General features: G+C 37.1%; 1 protein-coding gene across 3 annotated transcripts in view; it reads right to left on the minus strand.

Moving 5' to 3' along the window:
- LOC146766935 (uncharacterized) overlaps positions 1–20,640 on the minus strand; it is a 121,095-nt gene extending 100,455 nt beyond the window's left edge. For all 3 annotated transcript variants that reach the window (XR_014956788.1, XM_085585340.1, XM_085585339.1), the window contains exon 1: positions 2,210–20,640. Coding sequence is in view for 2 of the 3 variants with exons in the window: in XM_085585340.1 (XP_085441466.1) it covers positions 2,210–2,357 (148 nt within the window). In the remaining variant the exon portion in view is untranslated. The remainder of the gene's footprint in view (positions 1–2,209) is intronic.
- Positions 20,641–21,572: the final 932 nt, after the last annotated feature.

Genomic DNA, 21,572 nt, shown 5'->3' on the forward strand with positions numbered 1-21,572 from the left:
GACCATGGAAAGCTGATCCTGAGCTTTTGCAGCGAGTCAGCACATGTTATCACATTAGCAGGGTTCTGATGTACATAAGCATCCACACCAAGATACAGCAGGAGAAACCAGAGCAGGAGGTTAAAAAATGGTAAAGAAATGAAATGCTTCTATGGATGCTCAGTTCTGCAGCAATACAGAAAAGAAGACAAGTAACAAAATACAGATAAAAATAAAGTGAAAAATAGAAGGGTGAGAATATTAAAGTGGTTAGGAAACAGAAGGCAAAAGAAATAAACTATAAGAGAGATAAAAGAAGTTCATGGAGCAAAAAGTAAGAAATGGAACAAGCTGAGTGTGCATAAACATTAATTATGGAGAATCAAGATTCCTTCAGCTCCAGATTTTTGTTAGCGATAACATTGAATGATTCAGTTACAGATTTTAAAAATTAATTAAGAACTCAGACAAAACTAACAAATTCCTGCCTATGACTGAACTGTGTTGAGTGTATAAAGCTGGTAATCAATTTGGCACTGAAAACTTTCATGGCTAAACACTGGCAAGAATGCCTAGCTTGGCAGATTAGGGGTGATTCACAACCAGCTTGACAACCATTCCTCATTTAAATTGATTAATACAAGTAGACATGAAAATAGCTGCAGCCTGACATGTGAAACATGCAGTTTTACATAAAACTTTCAAGGGATTCAGAAAATATGTGTGTGTTGCAATAAAGTATGTTTTCCATGTAGAACTACTATTTGCAGTCTTCTAAAGCCACAACAGAAATCATGTCAGGCTACACACAGAAAGATGCAGCTCAGGAGGCAGTTTCTTAAACATGTCAAACATACAGTGGATCCAATTTCTGCCATAACAAACAGAACCTTTGGTTCTGCTTAGGAAAACTAGCAAATGAAGTTCTTTTGCAAAAGCTAAGCTGGGAAACTGTTACAAAGACAAAAAGAAAAAAAAAAAAAAGAATAAATAGGTACCTCTTAATCCAGTGGATTCAGCAGCACAAAGATTTGCACTTAGGGACCAGGTGCACCAGCTCTGGCAGAATCTATTTGCCACTCCTAGAGAGAGACTGCTGGCCTGACACAGGGCTCCTTAATATGTCCTTAATGAGTCAGCTTCATCACCTCCATGCAGAGACCAGAGGAATGAGGACCTGCACTCTTATCACACTTATATACTCATTTTAGCACCCCACTGTGAAAAATACAGGGTAAACAGAATGTACAGGAATAGCAGAGCTACCGGTACTGCAGGCTGTGCTCTTACCACCCTTTGTTTTACCTTTACTGCTTTCTGTGTGTCTGCTTTGTCTTTGTAAGTTAGAAGAAAAGTTAGTCCATGCATATTTGTTGGTGTTCCACAAAAAGCCTACCAAAAACTTACTGCAACATTTCCCACACATGACAGCAAACAAAAATATGAAGAAATAGAGGTAACAAGGAAACTTCAAAGCTTAAACATATTTAATTTGGCTAGAAATGTAAACCATTGTGGCAGACAATACAAGAGGTTCTATTACTGTTTAAAAAAAAAAAAAGGAATGGCACATTTTAAATTACATCTCTCAGGATCAGTGTATCTTTATACAAATAGTATGACTTGAATATGTAGTTTCAATACTCAGAGCCTCAGCTGCCTAAAAACGAGATCATTTACTGTTTCTGAGCTCTTTGTGTGTCCACCACTGTGCCTCAATAATTTTATTACTTGCTAACCATAACAGCACACTTAGGGACTCATACACATTAATTTAAACAGAAAAACAAACATAGTTTATTTATTTAAAATTTTGGGCCTGAGCATTAAGCAAGAATTTACCTTTAGACACTTCATGTTTCCTTCTTAAAAAGGAAGGTTTTCTTTCTAAGGGAAGGTGGACAAAATTACACATCTAAATATTTCCAAGGATTCATCTTAGTCATTTTTGCTTCTGCAAAATTTGAAGGGGAAGGGAACACACAGGAAAGAATTTTTCAAGTTTTGATAACATATGGAGAACTCACTGAAATCCTCCAACCTAAATTCTGACAAATAACTAAAATAATTACATCAGCTTTTCAAACAATGTTATTTTACAATAATTCTATTTATACCAGTGCACACTCATAAAACAAACAAATATCTTATTTTGGTGAGGTATGAACCCTTGAAAAAATACTGTAACATCCCATCCCAAGCATTTAGCAGAAATTTTAAATCTCCTTACCTTTAATATCTGTTGTAAAATACACTCTCTTTCTTTTTCTGGTGTGCTCAACAATTGCCCAGCTCCTACTCCAACTGCAACCTCTCCCTGTGTGACTGGAAAGAATGGTGTTATCCCAGCAGGTAATTAATTGGCTGTGAGGGGTCATTTTTAGGGAGATTGAAAACACCTGAGTGGGAGGAACAGCTGTGGGGCTGATGGCAGAACAAACACTTGTTCCCACACAGTCAGGGTTTAAATGACAAAGTCCTACAAGCTCTGCACCACCTTGGAAATTTCAAATGCTTATGTGCATTTTAATGCACGAAAAGCATTTTTTGTGCATTTTTGAGGTAATAATAAATGTCTCATGATGCTCTCTCACCTTGTTAGCAGGCAGCTCTGAGCTGAGGACTCTATTGAGCACTTCCTCTCTATTGAAAGAGGGAGGGAAGAGCAAAGAGGGTCTCACCCCTGTGGCCAGCACAGCCAGGTGCCCTCTTCCACTTTTCTTCCCACTCTACTCTTTTCAGGCGTGATTTATCTCTTGGGTGAAAAAACAGTATTGAGGGACTGAGGCAAATAATTTCAGTGTGCTCAGGAAAAAACAGGAAACTCAAAACCTCAATTATAAGAACCATGTTGTAGAATAAAAATGAAAAGAATTGGTCTCCATTTTAGAAAAACACACAGTCAACCCCTCCTGACCTCAATAGTGTAATATTGCAGTCAATACTTGTGTCTCTCTCCTTTTTCAAGTTTATTAAGTTTATTTGGGAAAGTTCACAACAAAAATCACATCCAGTTCTCTTGCACGTGGCTCAGACAAAATGTGCATTACTCCAACACAGGCACTACAGGTAACCTGGAAAATTCAAAGAATCCCAATGATGAAGGAACTGGTACTTGCTCATGATGCTGATTAAAAATTCTAATAATCTATTTCTGTCCCCTCACAAATTAAAACTAGAAAACAAGCTAAATAGAATGCAAAAAGGGTCTAAATATATTACTTTACTAATTGAATTACTTTGCATAAGTTTATGTTTTATTTTAATGTATTAATAAATACCACTTTATAAGTATTTTTCTTCATTCCTTTTCACATCAGTCCATGCTTTATAAATTTGAGTTACCTGCAAAGATGATGATAACAAAAAAAGTTATAAAATATGACTAGAAGCCAAAACTAACTGTCAATCCAATACTAAATATAATCTTAGCATGCCAGAAACAATTTATTTTCTTGATATTGCATTTATTCCATCTGGAGTGGTTAGATTTTCACTTCCTGCAGCTAAATAGGAATCTAAAAAGCCTGTATTACTGCCCTGCTTCAGCAAAAAGAATCAAAGGAATTCCATGATATTTTATATCTATCATATGTTAAGGTGCCATAAGTACTTTTATCTTCCTTATGAAAAAAAGGAAATCAGACATTCCAATTGGCTATTTAATTTCTTACTACTCTTTTTTTCTTTTCATTAATTATTTGCATATAAAATATTCTTTGATTTCTGTGCTTTTAAACTACCCAAGGTAAGGAGGCTTGGAGAAACAGATCAGATTTAACACTTGTAAATGGTCATATTCTCTTCCTTCTAGAAACTTGTGGACAAGAAACCAGCTCACTGGCTATTTTAAAGTGAAACTGGTCATATTTAAAGACTTCCAGAAGAACAGACAGATAAAAGGCTTAGTGAGGAAATATTTAATCAGAAAAGATTTGGCAAATTAATCTGTAAATGAATCCTTGCATGCATGTTCTTTTCATTACAGAGAAGGACTATCCCTGCTGCCAATCATTTCCCAGCATTTTCAGTGCCAAAGTACACCTTACCCCCCATTGCCCCACCAGACTTTAATGTTTTAGCAACAGCCTCCTATACTTATGGCCAGATAATAAACCTTTTACATTAAAACAAAACCAAACCAAACCACCAAACTTCCCATTTTGACTCCCCTGAGGATTCCCAGGAAAGATTCTGCTTCTGGAGGTTGTTGGTTGGCAAAATCCAGGTTACCTAATATGGGAGTTGGAGTATGACTTTGATGTTCCAGACATCAATGATTTGGGGGTATGTGTCTAATCTTACAATCCAGTGAAGTGAGAAAAAAAAAAAAGAATAAATGTCAGCTTTTAACTGGCTGCAATTTTTTCCAAAAAAAGACTCTTATTTTCAAAGCAGTTCTATAATGGCCTAAATTCACATCATAGCAATACCTTACAAGCCTCACCATAATGTTAGCTATTGAGTATTTATAGCTCCACTCTTTATATCACAGGAAAAGCATGCAGGGTCTTATACCCTGGCAAGCAGAGATCACAGTGTCAGGAAACTCTATAGTCACTTTGCTATAGTGCAGGAGCTTCAACAAATAATAAAACACAAGGCTTAAAAAGGCAAAGCATCCAGCTTGTGGAACATCTTAATCTATTTCAGAAGAATTATTTAACCAAGTGGTAATGATTTCGCATTGGTGATACTTTTTTCTCATCGGTATACTCATAATTTATATGCAATTCTGAACAGAAATCTAGGCTGAAAATGACTTCTTGAAACTCTAGACAACTATTCTTTCCAGCCTTTCCTGAGCTTATAAAATGGAACAGGTGTTAAAGTAACTGGACTTGTTCCTTTTCCCTTGAGGTAGCTCTGTGCAACAAAGACATCAAGAAGCCTCTTGCCTGCATTTCTCCAAGCATATTAAAGAAGGCTTTACTGTGAAAATAATTGATAGAAATAATAGCACTAATTTACTGCCATTTACTACAGCTGCCTTCCACCCACTTTGCACTGAAACATAATTATGCCAGTGATATGCATTTAGGGAAACCTCCCTAACTTACCATACCTATAGCATTAAAGTAACAACTAATTTTTGGGGAAGGTACAACACAACTATTCCAAGACAAGCAGGTGGTTCTAGGTCTAAATTGCTCCATTGTGACAACTGCATTTAATCATTTTTGTGTACTACTTTAAAAAATATTTTAATATTAGAAATCCAGTTCAGAGAGATCTCTAAAGGGGTTAACTAAAAAAAATTATATCCTTTCTTGGATTTCCAAATCTTTAGGAAGGATGCTTTTTCTGCCTCCGAAGAATAAAATGTAGTTATTTAAAATCCTGCTGGGATTTGTTTACACAACTATGAAATTTGGTATACTCCAAGCCTGGTATGACTTTAAATAAACAGCACAGTTGCTGTACTTCCCCACCTAAATATTATACCTTATCTCTGATATAAATGTAAATGTATATTCATGGTGAAAAAGAACATCTACCATCTATGCATTTTCTTGGCACTCAAAGACTACCAGAGGCATTGCAATTTTGCTGTCAGTTTATCCTCAGGCTCTTCAGAGAAAAGGGAAATGTGCAGATCCTCAGCTAGAATGAATTGAATTTTCAAAGTTATAGGAGCGACTATTATAACTATTCATATCAGCCTCTATTCCTGTCCCTTTAAAATCCTTAATACAGCTTTTTTTTTATTATTATAAAGTTATCAGTACTCTTTAAAGCTTCTGTTCAATGAATATCATATATCATACCTGCAACCCCCAGATATAGTCCTTAAAATAAGAATGCACAGAGCCAAACAGGCATTGAAATGAACAGTCCTTCTTTCACAAAAGAGCTCAGGCTCATTTGCAGCATACACTTTCTGGAATTACATGTTCTTAGCTCTACTTGAGAATTCTCATTTGATGAAACTAGGAAACTTTAGAATATTGTTATTTTGCTTTAAAATCCAGGAGCCTGAGCAGCTCTGAATCACAGTCCTCCATCCTTTTGCCAGCTATGGTCTAATCATTCATACATTAACCTCAGTTTGACTTGCTATACTGACAGCAATGTGGAAATATGTGATTTATGAGGTAAAGCAAGTTAAATCCATTAGAAGAAAACTACTAAGTCAAGCACACCACATTGTGGATTAAGACGTAAAAGGCTCATTTCCACTACAGATTCATTCCTTTCTGGATCTAACCCTTTTTGTCAGCAACTGCCCACCCACATTGATTATAAAGGATTGTGTCAGCCTAAATCTTAATGTAATGTTAAGAGAGAAATTTGGATGTTTTCTGCTGGCTTCTGCATATGGGCAACTTTCACCCAGAATGTAAATCAGATTTTTATTCATTTTTGTTTCAGTCCATTACCTAATAATTTCTAACGCTGTCAGAAAGATTATGGAGCACACAGATTTTGTCAGGGGGATAGCCTAAATGGTTTCTTGAGGCTTCTTCCAACCCTATTTTTCTACATTCCTGTAATTTTGGAAAGATGCTAAAATTTTCATACTGTAGCTGGAATCTGAACCAGAGTATTGCTTCACTACCCTGAATGGCAAATGTGGAGCCTGAACACCAAACCATCAAAGCTGAGCATTAAACTCCATGACATACAACAGAGGAAATGTTCCATCCAACTCCCCTGTGTCCTTGCTGGAATTCTTGAAAATCCTGGCATTGTTTCTCTTTGCAGACAATTCTGTTAACACTAGGAAACCACAAAAGTCCAAAGAACCACACAGCAAGTAAGATACTTTGTACACTACACAGAAACACAGAATGTAGTAAATGCAGTGTTCTAGTATGTGTGTCCTTGAGGCTTGGACAGAAGGGAGGGAACTAAGCTCCTGAAACTCTTGGGATCAATTTTGGGCAAATTATTCAAGCTGAGTCTAGAATGCTGATGTTATTTTGGAGTGGTTCTGTGCTCTTAATGAATTTGCTTTCCTTCTCCATGTTCCAAACCCAGCCCAAAGGAGAATCCACACCTCTATACCTTGATCTTCCATGGAACCAGAGCCACCAGGAGTATCCTCACTGCTCATTCTTTCAGGACAGCCCTGGGCTGAGACATTCAAACTCCAAACCTGTAGCTGTAATAGATATATTCATTTGAGAAATAGTGCTAATGAGTCCTGCAGAAGGGCTATAACAAGACAACTGCATCGTTTCCAAGACCCCAGCTGGTATTTCTAATAGCTTTATGCTGCATATTTCCATAAGACAATTTAGTAGAGCTATCTGGGGATTTTAGGACTGTTCTGTACTGTGTAATGTAACCAGACCTTTTATAGTCTAGTTCTCCATCTAACACAGCACTAGCATTGCCTTCTTTATTAAAATGTAACTGCAATAAATTTTCACAAAAAATATTGTGACACCCAGGTACTAAATTATTGGGAGTGAAGTACTCTAGAATGAGGTAACTGGGATACTGTCATTAAAAAACAACATGATTTTGAGTGGGATAGAGATGTGGCCACAAAACAAAGCAAAACCACAGCAACTCCACAGCTCTAGCTAAGAGAGAGACCAATTCTGAAAAAAAGTATTAAGAATGCCTTAATCAACAGAAGACCAAATTATCACAGAGAGGAGACTGGTGGTTTCATGCACCATAAAGAATGTTCACATCTAAAGCTGTCTTTAGTATACATCTGCCTCAGACTCTGGAAAAAAAAAAAAAGGTGATGTGTTAATTCCAGGCTTATGTTTTACCTCTAGGCAACAAAACAATGGAGAAAAGTTTCTCAAGCTGAACAAATCTAGAAAAAATCTAGAAAATGCAACATTTTGATCAAACTATGCTCCCTCTAACCACAGCTAAAGCTGCATAAATCTTAAAAAAATAAAGGAACAAAAGAGGGATGAAAGAAGGGGATGGAACTTGATATTAATGCATATATTTATGAGATGAGATAGAACACCCACTTCTGATTTCTGAGACTTTATAATGCAATATTAAAACTGTAGTGTTGTGAACAGATTGATAAAGCTCTGCTGGGATTGCTTTCAGAGTGTAAATACACTGAAATAAATCAGAACCTTTTTGCACTTCAAAATATGTTTCTCTGCAGTGTAGACAGCCCTAATAAGTAAAGCAGCCCATCCCAGCTGACATAGTTCAGCAATTCTAAACCACAATTATCCTTTTGTGTTACTGGTATGTGCATAAATAACTTTTTAAAACAACTTGCAAAACATAAAATACTCCTTCCCAGAAGGGAAACTGTATAGTCAGAACATCTCATTGCTCTTTGAAAGAAGACAATTATGAATAATATGATGGGAACTTTCAGGACATACTGCATCAATCAAGTTCTGCATGAGTAATTATAATAATGTTTTGTAACATCATTAATTTTGTCGGCAGATTTTTTGTCTCAGATTTCTGAAATATAAGTTTTGTTCCCCCAAAGGACATTGGCCTTCAGCATAATTTCCTGGCTAATGCCTATCATTCTGCTGAGAACATCTGAGTAGTAAAGAAACATTTGTTTTCTGGGCTAGGTTTTGGGTGTTGAGGTCACAGAAGGTATTGTCTGCAAGCTGGCTTTTTCCTTCTATGGCAATTGTTGTTTTGAAAGATTTCACAAGTGTCCAAGCTGTTAGGTGTAAGAAGGATTGTGTCAGTAAGCATTAAAATTCCTTCTTCCAGCGTGAAGCCAGCTCACTTCCTTATCTTTACTGCTTCTCAAATGAGAGTCTATCTATGTCTTATGGCTATGTCTTCAGATTTCAAGTGGGGTTTTTTTGTTTTTCTTTTTGATGTTAGTGTCAAAAATAAAGGAATTAATTTCTTTTCAAAAGTCAACAGGTTGAGAATAGCTTTACTGTTACATGTACTGTAAGATTAAGGCTTACCTTGAAAGGGCAGAAATTGGAAAGATGAGTCAAATAACCAGTTTATTACAGATCACATAAACTTACAGATTCAGAAATTATTACGAGGGTTCATATAAGCAATGACCATCAAGCATTTTATAAAAATAGTGAGGAAGAAAAGATAAACTTTAAAGAAAGGCCAGCAGTTGCCCAGGTAAGACATATGGAGGAGAAGAGATGCAGAACTAAAACGGGGAAGAGAGGACTAGAAAGAACTAATTATTTGAACTGACAACATCTCCATGGGAGATACCAGAAATGTGAGATGGTTGTCAGTAATATGACCCTAAGACAGGTTTTTAGCAAGACAGTCATGTAACAAAGCCCTCAGTTTTCTGAAACAAATCTGCTTCTGCTTACTTTATGTGGCTCTGTCTCACCACATAAGAGGTACAGCCCAGCTTCCAGGACACTTGTGAAATTAAATTTCTTTTCAATGAGGAATCACAGTAAGTCTTTTGTAAATTACACCATTTTGAGTTAAACCAGCTCTGAATTAACAATTTCACCAGCGCTAACAAGCAACACTTTAGAAACCAAGAAATGTTTATCCTATTTTTTGTAAGGAATTTGAAAGTGATCTGTTTCAAATACAAAACAAGTCAGATGAGATGACAAGAATGAGATTTGGCCCAACCTGTTGGCAAGGAATTCAATTTGAATAGAACATATTCTCCTTCCAAGAAAATAAAATAATATAAAGGGTTGCTCTTTTCCTCAATTTTGTTGTATTTCCTTACCTTCCCACCTATTCATACCTGTTCCTTGCCTCTTCCCTACCATTGCAGTATGTCCCAAAAACATCCTATGGTGCACATATTTAACTGACAGTTCATTAACAAGAGAATGAAAAATCTTTATACCTTTTTTACTATTTTCATTTCAGCCATCATTTTTGCTGATGCCCACCCTGATGATTTATTAGATATTTCTCTACTAAGCATGTTTTCTATTGCTATCTTCCTACTTGCTGTGTTTCACAATAATCCAAATTCTTCTTGAGACATAACTAATACCTGGGGAACAGAATGTATCCTTGCATTCTCTATGCCTTCAATCTTCCTATGCATCACAAAGAAATCAAGAAAATCAGACTCCTGTGCAGCCATACAATAAAGACATTCTTCATGGGGCAGTATGTCCTAATAAAAAATGACAGTGACATGAAATCTGTCTCTGATGATGTGTAGGTCTTCTGTATTCCAGGTTCATAAGGAATTCAGCTGTCTGCTCTTCTTAGGTAAGATTGAACTGTAAGATTACCAGTGCAATATTTTGAAATAATATAAAGATGACCTTTTGAATGTAGGCAGACTCCATAACTCATAATGCCCTTCAGTTGCTTTCACTTGGAAAAAATTAATCAATAAATGAGCTAATACTATAGAATTTACATGCCTTAATTATTATTCTTCTCTTGTTCTGTATATTGTTGATCAACTTTCACCAAAATAATCTTTTTTAATCAAATATTGAGGCATCAGTGAAAGATGAAAAACTTATAAATGTTCAGGTTTGAGGTTCTCCATGTGACAGCTGACCACTAAATTTAGAAACGGAGGAAAGACAATTTTTATATCTGCAAGTCACAAGGTTTTCACATTGGCTATCTGCTCCACCTGAGCAAGAATAGAGCTGGGAGATGTAAACCAAGAAGGTGTGTTTGTATGGCCTTACAGCCCAGGCTCTGGTCACAACCCCTGCAAGCAAATCATTTGTTAATAAAATAGATCCCTCAGAATGCAAACTGGAAGGCAATACCAAGTGATTCAAGTGATAGTCACATGTAGGCCTAATATTTTCCTTAAGATAATATAAACCTCAAAAATCCTTTCCTAGGTAAGGCAGGACCCATTCTGATGGACAAGCTGAATAGGAGCTTTAGCATGCTTACTTAGTGTATTAGCCCCCATCAAAATTTCCTTAGGATAAAACAAATTACAACATTTTTTCAGTGTTCTTTTCTATTTTTGATATTTATTATACAAATGTTGGCTGCAAAAGTGTCGCATTAAATTTTTAACATTAAAAATTTTAAATAATACTTCCACTTGCAGCAATTCCAGGGATAATCTATACTTCTGCTTGTAACCACCTCTTGCAGAGGTGTTTGACTGCAGCTGCCTATGAAACACCTTCTCAATGAGAAATACTTGGTCACATTGTATGACTATTACCAGAACAATTTAAGAAGAGATAACTGAGATTTTCAAAAAGGGTAAAATTTCACATATTCCTCATTATTCACCCTGACAGGCTCTGAAACTTGTATGCTGTAAAGCAGCTCATCAGTCTCAGGAAGGACATGAGAATAACATAATAATAACAATAATAATGATAACAAGAATCATAATAAACAGCCACAGGTTTAGAAGGTTTAAGCTTGTAAAATACACCTCCCCAGTGAAAAGGGTATAATGCCTCTCATACAAAGTATTCAGACATCTAAACTCTGCAAACAACCCTGGTGTATCTTAGAAAGAAGGTTCCTGTCTTCCCTCTGAGCCCATTTGACTTATTGAGGAGAACAAGAAAAAAAATAAAAGGCATCTTCTGGTGTCTTTTGGTGAAGCCTGACAAAGTTTCCATAAATCCACATAAGTAGTCCACGAAGGCTGCATACCAACAATGTGGCAGCTGTAGGCTCAGGTCTGGAATGGCTGCTGTGAGTAACATCAGGGACCTCAAAATGCATTAATCTGCAGACAGCAAAGGCACACACACAGATGAAGGGAAAGGATGAGAATCCTCATCTCAGAGACTGAATTACTTTAGCCCATAGTGGACTTGACCATCCTTTCTGTTTTGCCAATGACTAAGCTGCTCTCCTGAGCACAGAGCCATAGGAAAGCCTAGGGTGGGAGAGAGTCTGGAAATCATCTGGTTTAATCTTCTTTTGCAAATAGGGCTTTAGTTTATGTTACCCAGGGCTCTATGCAGACAGGTCTTAAATATTTCCTGTGAGAGACACTCCACCAGTTCTCTGGGTAACCTGTTCCAGTGTGTAATTGTTCTCATGGGAGGAGTGACAAAAGAACCTCAGTCTTGTCTATAAATATCCTCCAGTATTCCAACACTGTGATAAGATTCCTTCCCCTGAGCATGCTTTTCTCTAGGTTCAACAAATTTCCTTCAATTTTTCTTCATTTTTCAAGTTCTAGGACCATCTAGTCATCTTGGTAATTCCCTGCTGGATCCCTTCTAGCTTTATAATGCCTTTTGAAATGGGGAGACCAAAACTGGACAGTGTTCCATGTGTGGCCTAACAAGTGGTTGAGTAGGGCATAAAAATCACATCCCTTAATACCTTGGTTACACTTCTGCTGACACAGCCCAGGCCATGGATGTGTGGATATGTACACCAGAGACTTAACTACATTTAACTATGTTTACATATATAAAAATTCCAGAAATGGTATCTTGACATTCCCAGCCTGGTTTATTCCTTACTTGGCCTATGGCAAGCACCTCTATTTTTTGGTCTCCGTGGCAATTCAGGTTGTTTTTAATTAGGAGGTTGTTACAGTATCTGCAGGCTGCATTGTGCAATAGTAAAGGAAATCAACTTTGAAAACAGAAAAGGCTTGCGTTGACTAGTTTGAAAAATAGTCCTTTTTATAAAAAATAATTTTCTCCCTTTCCTAAATTATAATTGCCCTTGGTCTACTGATTCTATATGAGTTTTAGCTCCTAGTTTTGTAGGCAAACCACAAAGAAAATTACATCAATAAATGAACATCCTACCCAGGGGTTGAATAAAACATATGCACAAATTAAGAGACATTTTGTCTCTTAGACATTTCATCCTTTTAGAGCTACTTAGTTTTGAATCAATTGCCAGCAATGTTAATCTCACAAATTACACTGGTTAGTGACCTGTTTCCAGAGCATTTGTGCCACCATGGTAATCCTAAATCATCATCATTCACAAACAGTGATTATTTACTGATGCTGTACAACATGGAACAGCAGCACCAGCAAAGTCTAGGAGACTTAGACCAGAATTCAGTACAGGATATGGTTAGGATATTAAATCAGAAGCTGATCATAAACAGAATTTCTAGCAATCTCTGAGACTATCAGATTTATAGAAATCTACTGTAAAGCCTAGTAACACAAAGAAATCCCTTCCAACAGCACAGCCAAAAGCATGTTAAGTGTGTCCTTGGCACACGCAGTCCTTTCAATTCCAGTACATCCTGGAGCAGATGGAAGCTCTCCTGATGAGACTTTTCCTTCCTCTGCATAGGAGTCCCCCCTATCAAAATAGAGCTGCTTCTTTCCTGTCACTCATTGTTCTGGCCCTGAAGGGTTAGGAGATCATTCTGCAGAGCTGGGCATCTCTTTAGTGAAAGATATCCTTTGAGGAGATAGCTCCACAGCATCCTCACAAGGGCTACACTGGGTGGGGTTGGATCAGATACGGCTGATTTTAAAGAGCATTTCTCCTCCAGAAGGACACTATGGCACGTCAAAGGAATGCATTTCAAGCTATTGCAGCTTGTGTAGGCATGTGATTACTAAACCACTCAATTGTGACAGTTTTATTGTGCTAATACTCATATAAACATCTACTGTGAGCCATAAACTTTGACAGGAGGAACTCATAGCTTACACTTAAAAATCTGTATTTCAATAAACATAAAAAGTAGAACTGTAAATCTAAGAGATCCTCTATAGATAATAGAGATGTCTTTTTATGTGCTTGCTCAATCTTTGCCTTTAATATTTATGCTTAAATTTGCATTCCACAATTTAATAACTGTCTTTTCCTATACATAATTAATATATTTCCTTTTAAATAACCTAACATTGTTGGAAGGTAAACTCTATTAATTCACTAGTTTAGACTTTCCTGAATTCAAGTGACTAATCTGAAAGACAGCTGTCTCAGACAGAGAAATGGGTCCAACAGAAATTTAATATGCACTGCAAGATGGAATTTTTGATTACTTTCCTAAAGATTCTCTGAATACTCGGTCAAATTCAAAATACCACTATGTTATCATAATCAAAAGTTTTTTACTGCTGGAGTTTGATGCAGAATCTTTAATTACTCAAGGATTACTCAAAAGACTTCTCATATTTCAAGATATCTGCCTTTGAATTTTGTTCCTTTCTAAAAAAGAAACCAAAAAAACCACAAGCCAAACCAAATCACAACTCAGCCAGCTTTGTGGTCACAAGTATTTTGTAAATATGCATTATTTAATTAGGAAACCTAATCAGAAAGAGATTGTATGGCTTAATACCTAGTTGAGCAACAAAGAGCACAGCCCATTTTTTGTGGTATGTTTTAAGATAAAAGTGGGTTGAAAATGCTGAGGCTTTGCTAAGCAATTTAATTGCATGTCTTTCATTAACATATAGCCTAATTTCACAATAGAGGTCCTCAGGACAAAGCCTGTCTTAAAAATCTTGTGTTCTTGTCTTTTATAGAAAAAGCTGATCTGTTCTGTAAGGAATCTGCACAGGGTTTCACATTGCAAATAATTACATACAATGACATCTAATATTTTACACTATCAAATACACTGACAGCCATATTTGAAAAGCATGATGCTATTAGAGAAATTAAGATAATTGGGAAAATTAGGGAAAAACACATTTAAAATATTCTGATTCTCTTAACTGCTAGGCATTATCTTCAGTGCAATAAGAATGAGAAGGCAGTGGAGAACTTACTGGTGAAAAAGCAAAATGTAGATGGCTGTCATTTAGGTCAAAGATAATTCTTCACTGACTGGCTTCCACAAGCAGTGTGAACCTATACAGGTAAATAATATTAATTGTTCTCTATGAGTGACATTTAAAATTGGCTGTTATGAGATAAATATATAACACTGTTATCCTTGTTGATGGTTTTGCTTGTGTATCTTTGATTTTAAAACACAAATGGGCCTCAAAACAAGCTATGGAAGGATGTGGGGACGGAGTGTTAACAAAACAAGTCATTTCAATGACCAACATAAATACATGGAAGTAGGTGTGACCAGAGAGCAAGCAAAGAGCAGTACCTGAACAAGGCAATAACCTTTTCTATCGCTAACTGTTGCACATGCAGCTGCAGGTAATTCCTTGGATCTGTTGTGAGTCAGTTCTCAATGTACTCCTGTGCCTGCCCCTCAGTCACTACAGAAGTGCTCATTCTCTTTTTCTGTCTTTCAGGAGAGGGCAGAGGACATGGCTGTACTCTCACATCAGCCACAGCAGAAAATCCCAGGCTCTCTGTGGCTGCCTTCAATGCCTTGGTGAAAATAGCAGCACGATGCCCTGCACATATCCACAGGTATCCCAGGAAGGAACACCCTGGGTATATGGGCACAGAGGGTGTCAGGAGAAGAGACTGACAGGGAGCTGCATTCTCATCCAGCAGCCATGCACACCAAATTCTTCAACTATACATCATGGTATGTAAGAGGCCACCAAGGGATTTTGAAGCCTCAAACTCCTCAAAGAGCAGCAGTCTCCATTTGCAGCACTGCACTCTGAATGTGCCACACCTCTCCATGGAAAATCCTTTTATTGTGGTTCTAGCTTACTTTGTAAATTGCATTTTTCTGAACAGCTGGTTCAAACTGGTAAGTGGAAGACCACTAGTAACATTTTCAATCTCTAATTTAGAAAAAATATTCCCAGGAAAGAGAACATAAAGGTAGTGTGAAGATCCATAGCAATGATTTTGCATTTAGTACCAACATCATAAGGTTTTTTTACAAACTGCAGGCCAAAAACCACTACAAAGATTTCTGGTATTAGTGTTAGACAATTGCTTAACTTCAAATTGTAACAAATTTTTTTCAAAAACTCCAGATTTGCATATGTCTGCAGGGTAGAAAAAGGTAGAAAATAAAATCTATCTCCTTTTTTGAACCTGAAATATTAAAAAACAAATAACCTTAAGAAAACATTTCATGTGTCTAGATTATTTCAGAAGCTAATTAACCAAACTTGAATCTTCTGGGGGTGTATTTTCAGATTCCTTACAAAAATAAGCCAAAGGCTTTAGTGGATACTGTTAAAAACCATCAACAGCTCATGTGAACATTTTTATTTCATTTATAAATCTTATCACATTTATAAATTAGAAGACAGGAAGAAATTATTCCCTATGTGCTTGTTCTGAAAAACCATAGTTATTACTTACTGTCCATTCTACATGCTAAGAATTATCTTAACATAAATAGTGAACAGCTTCTTGGAAATGTCACAAAGTTTGCACTTTCTGTCTAGTTTAAGAGAAAGTACTAAGTAGGCTGAAGAGAAAGTAGATACCATCTGAAGTGAATGAACTGTGGCAGATATGCTTTCCTTTAAGGTATTATAGAGATGCATTTCATAGGGCACTTTAGGGAAGTAAAAGGACCCTTTTTGGTACCTAGTGATATTAATTTTGAGCTTTACATTGGTAGAGAAACTTGTCATACATAGATGATATAACTGTGTGCAAGGTTCATTAAGCAAAGAACTTGAAATATTTGCAGCTAAATTGCCAAGGAAACCAATCTACCAGAAGTAATGTCTTTGAGCTACATCCACCCAACATACATTGCCCTGTATGCAACTCAGGAGCAGGTGGACTCTGCTGCTGATGATAAATAGAACATTTTAAACACAGGATAAACACTTTCTGCCCCTTTCTAAAGCAGAAGCCAGCACTTTCTCAGAGCATTACTGGCTCCTGGTGAGCAGTCCAGAGCATTTCTACTCCTAGGGACTGCCATAGACCTGCAGAAAGCGTGAACAGCTGACTCAAGACTCTGGACAGCCTTCAAAATAAACCCTGACTACAGTTCTAAGCCAGCAGCAGTAAACATGTGTAGGGAGAAGGGGTCAGAGAGGCAGCTTGGCATGTGTACAGGTCACTGCACAAGCCCAGGCATAATAAGCACCATTCATACCAAAACTTATAATGCAGCTCAACACAAGTTAATCTTCTGACACCGTTGTTTCCTCTGCCTTACTCATTCTTTTAATGAAAAAACAGACTTTAACATAAATTATGTGGGGCTTTTTGGTGGTTTTTGCTATTATTTTGTACCACCACCCAAGATAAACTACTCATTATTCTAAAGAGAGAAATGTGTTTGAGGCTGTGGAAGATGTGCATTGAAAACCCTTCTGTTATCTCTTCAGCCATCTGCAACATTTCTACTTCAATATGCTGAAGACCAATAGAGGAAAAGGCACCAGCCTGGGAAGAACAAGGGCAGGGAGAACAAGAACAGGCAAGTGTGGTGTCAACATCTCTGTTCTGTCCAGCACAGATGTGCTGACAGGCACAAGTGGCTTTCCAGCAGCATGGATACTAAATTTGACTGTTCACACTGGAGATGGTTCCAAATTTAATTGTGTGAGATCTAATAGTCATTACATACAACAATCCAAAATTATGGAACTATGTTATTTACACCAAAAAAAAAAAGAAAAAAATCTGATTTAATCTTTTAGAATTATCTAGCCTTGAGGAAAATTCATACAGGCCAATGGTAAAGAATTCTATCACATACATCAAAATCAATTAGCTGAACCATTGCATGCCTGATTGTGAGGTTGTTTTTAGGCTGCTGTAGCCCTTGAACCAATATAGTGAGTGGAATTTTACCTTTTTTTTTCCTTATTATGGAATATTTATGCATTTTTATGCCACTTGTATTCTCTTTGTGGGCTGTTCTTTCTGCTACTGCTCTTATGAAACAAAATATTAAAATGAAGAGCTGCTAGAAATGAGAATATTACAGATTTCCAATCTAGTATTATAATTGAAATGTGGTATTATGAAGGAAAGGCTTAATGAACAAAATCTGTTTAGACGAATGTTTTGCAGTTTTGAATAAAAATTACTTTAAAAAAAAAGATACCTACATAGAATTGATTAAAAAAAAATGCAGTTTAGAAATCACTGTATGTGACAACCAGTAGCCTGTTCTTAAATCACCTTTAAAAGATCCTTGCACCTCTTAGAAAGTATAATGCAATAACTTCACAAGAAAGACACCTAAGTCCATGTGGTCCAGCTGACTTCCATCCAGATTTCTGATGGAACATCAGGAACAGCTGCTTGAGCAATGAAAGCTCTTCCAAATTCAAAAGCCTTCTCTCATGTGTGCTGTAGCTGAACACAGTTGCTGCCAGCTATAGCTGTGGCAAGGAAACAACCACTGAAAGAAGCAGGTGCTGGTGATAGAGTGAGATGTAAAATCCTCCAAAAACTGTGTGGAAGGAAGGAAAATGCGTCCCAAGGAGATGGAGCAATATTTAGGTTTGCCTTTCACTCTGAGATTCAAGCACATTCATCTAAATGGTTGCAGAGCTTGGTCATAGAAATGTTTAGTCTGAAAAGAACTTCTGAAGTGCCTCTCATGAATGCTATCCAGATGTCAGTTTTGTATCATGTACTATACCAGACATTAAAAAAAAGGAATATTGTGTAATAGTCTTTATTCCATGTTTCCAGGAGAGATATTAAACTGAATCTAATAATAATTTATTCATATGGCTCTCATCTGTTCTACAATGTATCAACATTTTATGCAAATATGTAATCAATATGTTGATCACCAAACAGGCAAGAACAGGAGTGTGAGCACATGAAGCAGGCATTCACAGCACCAAAGCTGTCAGACAAGAGAAGCACAACAATCTCCTTACTACTCATGAAGGTTAACCAGAAAGCCAAATCCAAGATGAGCCCTGTGACACCCCTTTGGGAAGGGAGAGGGCATTAGCACAAAAACATCACACACAGTCAAGGAAAATCAGAGAAGGAAGAAATGATCACTTTGGTGTCAGATACTAAGAACCACGAAGGATTTAATCAGTAGTTCTAACTACATAGCACCAGCTCTGCAGGACTGTGTGCGCAGGGATAGTGTGTTATTAACCAACAGCTTTGTAGAATTAGTAAAGCATAAGGGTTAATCACTGTCAAGAAGTGTGTTGTTGATGAATTATTTTGGTAAGGTTAATCTCCTAAACCCTCATTACAGCAACCTGTAATTCCTTATTGTTTATCCACATATATTCACCAGCAACAGCATTATAATAAAGATGCACTAGGTAAGCTATAGAATACATTGGCTGGTCTCCAGTAAATCATTTCAGTGCACAACAAGCTGTTAGCACATCCACTCCCACTAAATTAAACACAATTATTTATTTTAACAGGTGTAGCATTAAGAAGTTTTGCTTATCATGAGAAGTTTTGATGTCAGATCTTTAATCCTAACATTTTGTCTTTGAATAATCAGAAAAAAAAAACCACCAGGACTGCAGATTCACAGACATAGTAAACTCCCACCATGGATTGACTTCCCACAGTAAAAATAAATTAACTCTGCCCAGTAAAGAAATCAATTACAGAATATATTAATATTATTATTCTGAATATCTCAAGTTACCATGATCTGTGAGATTATACTCTGATGTCTCTGAAGTCTCATAACTGTAGAAGATTTATTCAAAAAGACAAGATAAGAATTAAGGAACACATTCCCAAAATTTATAAGCATGCTTTCTGTACAACCCCTCAGGAATACTTTTTGATCTTATATTATCTCTTCAAACTTAACTTTTGGAACAGTGCCTTGCTCTAAGTAGGGCCAGCATCACAAACTGATTTAAAGCCAAAGCAGGCCATGAACAGGCAAGAGCAAAGGTTAGGGCAGCAGCAGAGAGAAAACCACCAAGCCCTATCCAAACCAGTCTGCATGGGTCACAGCCCTCCACTGAACTGGGAAGGAAAGTAAGGGATTCCAGCTGGCTGCATACATTTCATTTCTCAGTTTTCAGACCTATTCTCCAGGTGAGCTCAACACAGGCATTCAGTAATAAAAGAGCTGGGGGACAGGGGCTGATGAGGCAGGAACAGAGTCACTAACTACAGCCATAAATAAATAGTTTCAGTCTACAGTAGCTGCAAAATATCAAAATCATAACACTGTGATTTTGCCAGAGAGGTGAAACAGTAGTTGTGTTCTAAGAATTTAGGGCATAGAAAATTAAAGACATTATTTTGATTTCTATTTCTTGCTGCTTTGCTTTTTTTGGAAATTCTCCCAGGACATTTCGGGTTGGTCTCTATGCACTTCCTCAATTGGTCTATGGGGATTTCTAAAATCCAAGCTACAAATGAAGACATGTATTTTATTATCACATCTAACACTGGGCACTATTAATAAAGGAAAATGTAATGTGTTTATATTAGTCAGAAACACAAAATTTACAGGAGCAGACACAGCAGCTTGGTAGGACTGTTAAAACCTGTATTTCTGTAGACAGAACATGATTAAAACACTGAACACTTCTCACATCTTTTCACAGCATTAGCCAGGGGTCTGACTATAATTTGAAGATTAAGCAGCAAACTCAATAAAACTCCACTCATTCCTTCATCTTCCCCAATACTATAGTAACACAGGGAGCCCTAAACCTGTAAGAAATCACATGGAATCATCAAGCTTACTGGTGGCTGGCCATAAGAAACTGTTTCAGAGATTGGATTTTAAATCACTGATTGAGTGGTTTTAAGTCATTTGTTTTGCTGAAATGCCAAAATTTACCAATTTTTTGTTTCTGGGAAAATGGAATAAAAGGCATTTAGGATTCAGGAGCAAATGTGCTTTTATAGGATATTTTTCATCTGTCATCTTGACCATTTAATTCCCTATATGTCAGTGTCTCTTATTTTTTCCCCTTACCTGTAGATTAATGTTATTAACCCAGGACAAATCACTTGGAGTTTATGCTCCCCTGCATGGCACAATGCATGCAGGGCCCAAGAGCCAAGTTCCTAAACCCTGCAGTAACCCCATGAAATACCACTGACAGACATTAGTTGAACTGTATTCCCTGATGAACACACTGCATCAATGTAGCTTGGAATGAATGACAGAACAAGGTCAAACTGGAGAGTACAGCCCGCCTTCAACACAGCACTTTGTGCCTCCTTTTAAGAGCTGTGTTGGGTTCTAGTATTTTAATGAAGCATAGCAACTACATACAAGTTGTACTAAAAGTCCATTTACAGTCAGAATAGCCATACTGAAACTGTGTGGTTCTCCATCAAGAAAAACATCTAGCCAGAATTACAAACATTCATCAAATATCCTACAGTTGGAGGAGAAGGGAGAAAAAAGAAAGCCCTTTCCTTTCTCTGTCTGGTATATTAAAATGTAAAGCCTTTAGAGACAGCTCAGTCTTTTCAATATGCTCTTGGACAGTGCCCAGCACAAAGAGCCCAAGTCTCCAATTAAAGTGTCTATTCTCCATCACAAGAGGAATGAATGTGTATTATTCAATATTTATATATTCAATAGGCATTAATTCACCAAATAGCTTAGGGTGATATTTCTGTTTCCTAAAAGGAGAACTCAAAAGGAAGTCACTTGGGCTGTAAACAGAAGTTTATCATATTCCACTTCCTTCTCTGACGATTTTTCTTTTTATGGCTACCTGATTTATAGCACCATACACAGCTCAGCTGCCAGGGGAATCTGAGCAGCAGCAGAGGCTTCTCTCCCAGATTTTAACTCCATTCTCACTGTGGCCCGCAGTGTCCAGGCAGCACATGTTTGCAGCAAGCAAACCAGCCCAGAGCTGGAATGAAGATAATCACAGCACTCGGGAGAAAGACACTGCTTTCCCACATTCTGAGGGCGTGCCTTCCCAAAGAAACAGGAACAAACCACAGAAGCA

Source organism: Lonchura striata, chromosome 7 (assembly GCF_050655825.1).
Source record: "Lonchura striata isolate lonStrDom1 chromosome 7, ASM5065582v1, whole genome shotgun sequence".
In the NCBI taxonomy this organism is placed as follows: domain Eukaryota; kingdom Metazoa; phylum Chordata; class Aves; order Passeriformes; family Estrildidae; genus Lonchura; species Lonchura striata.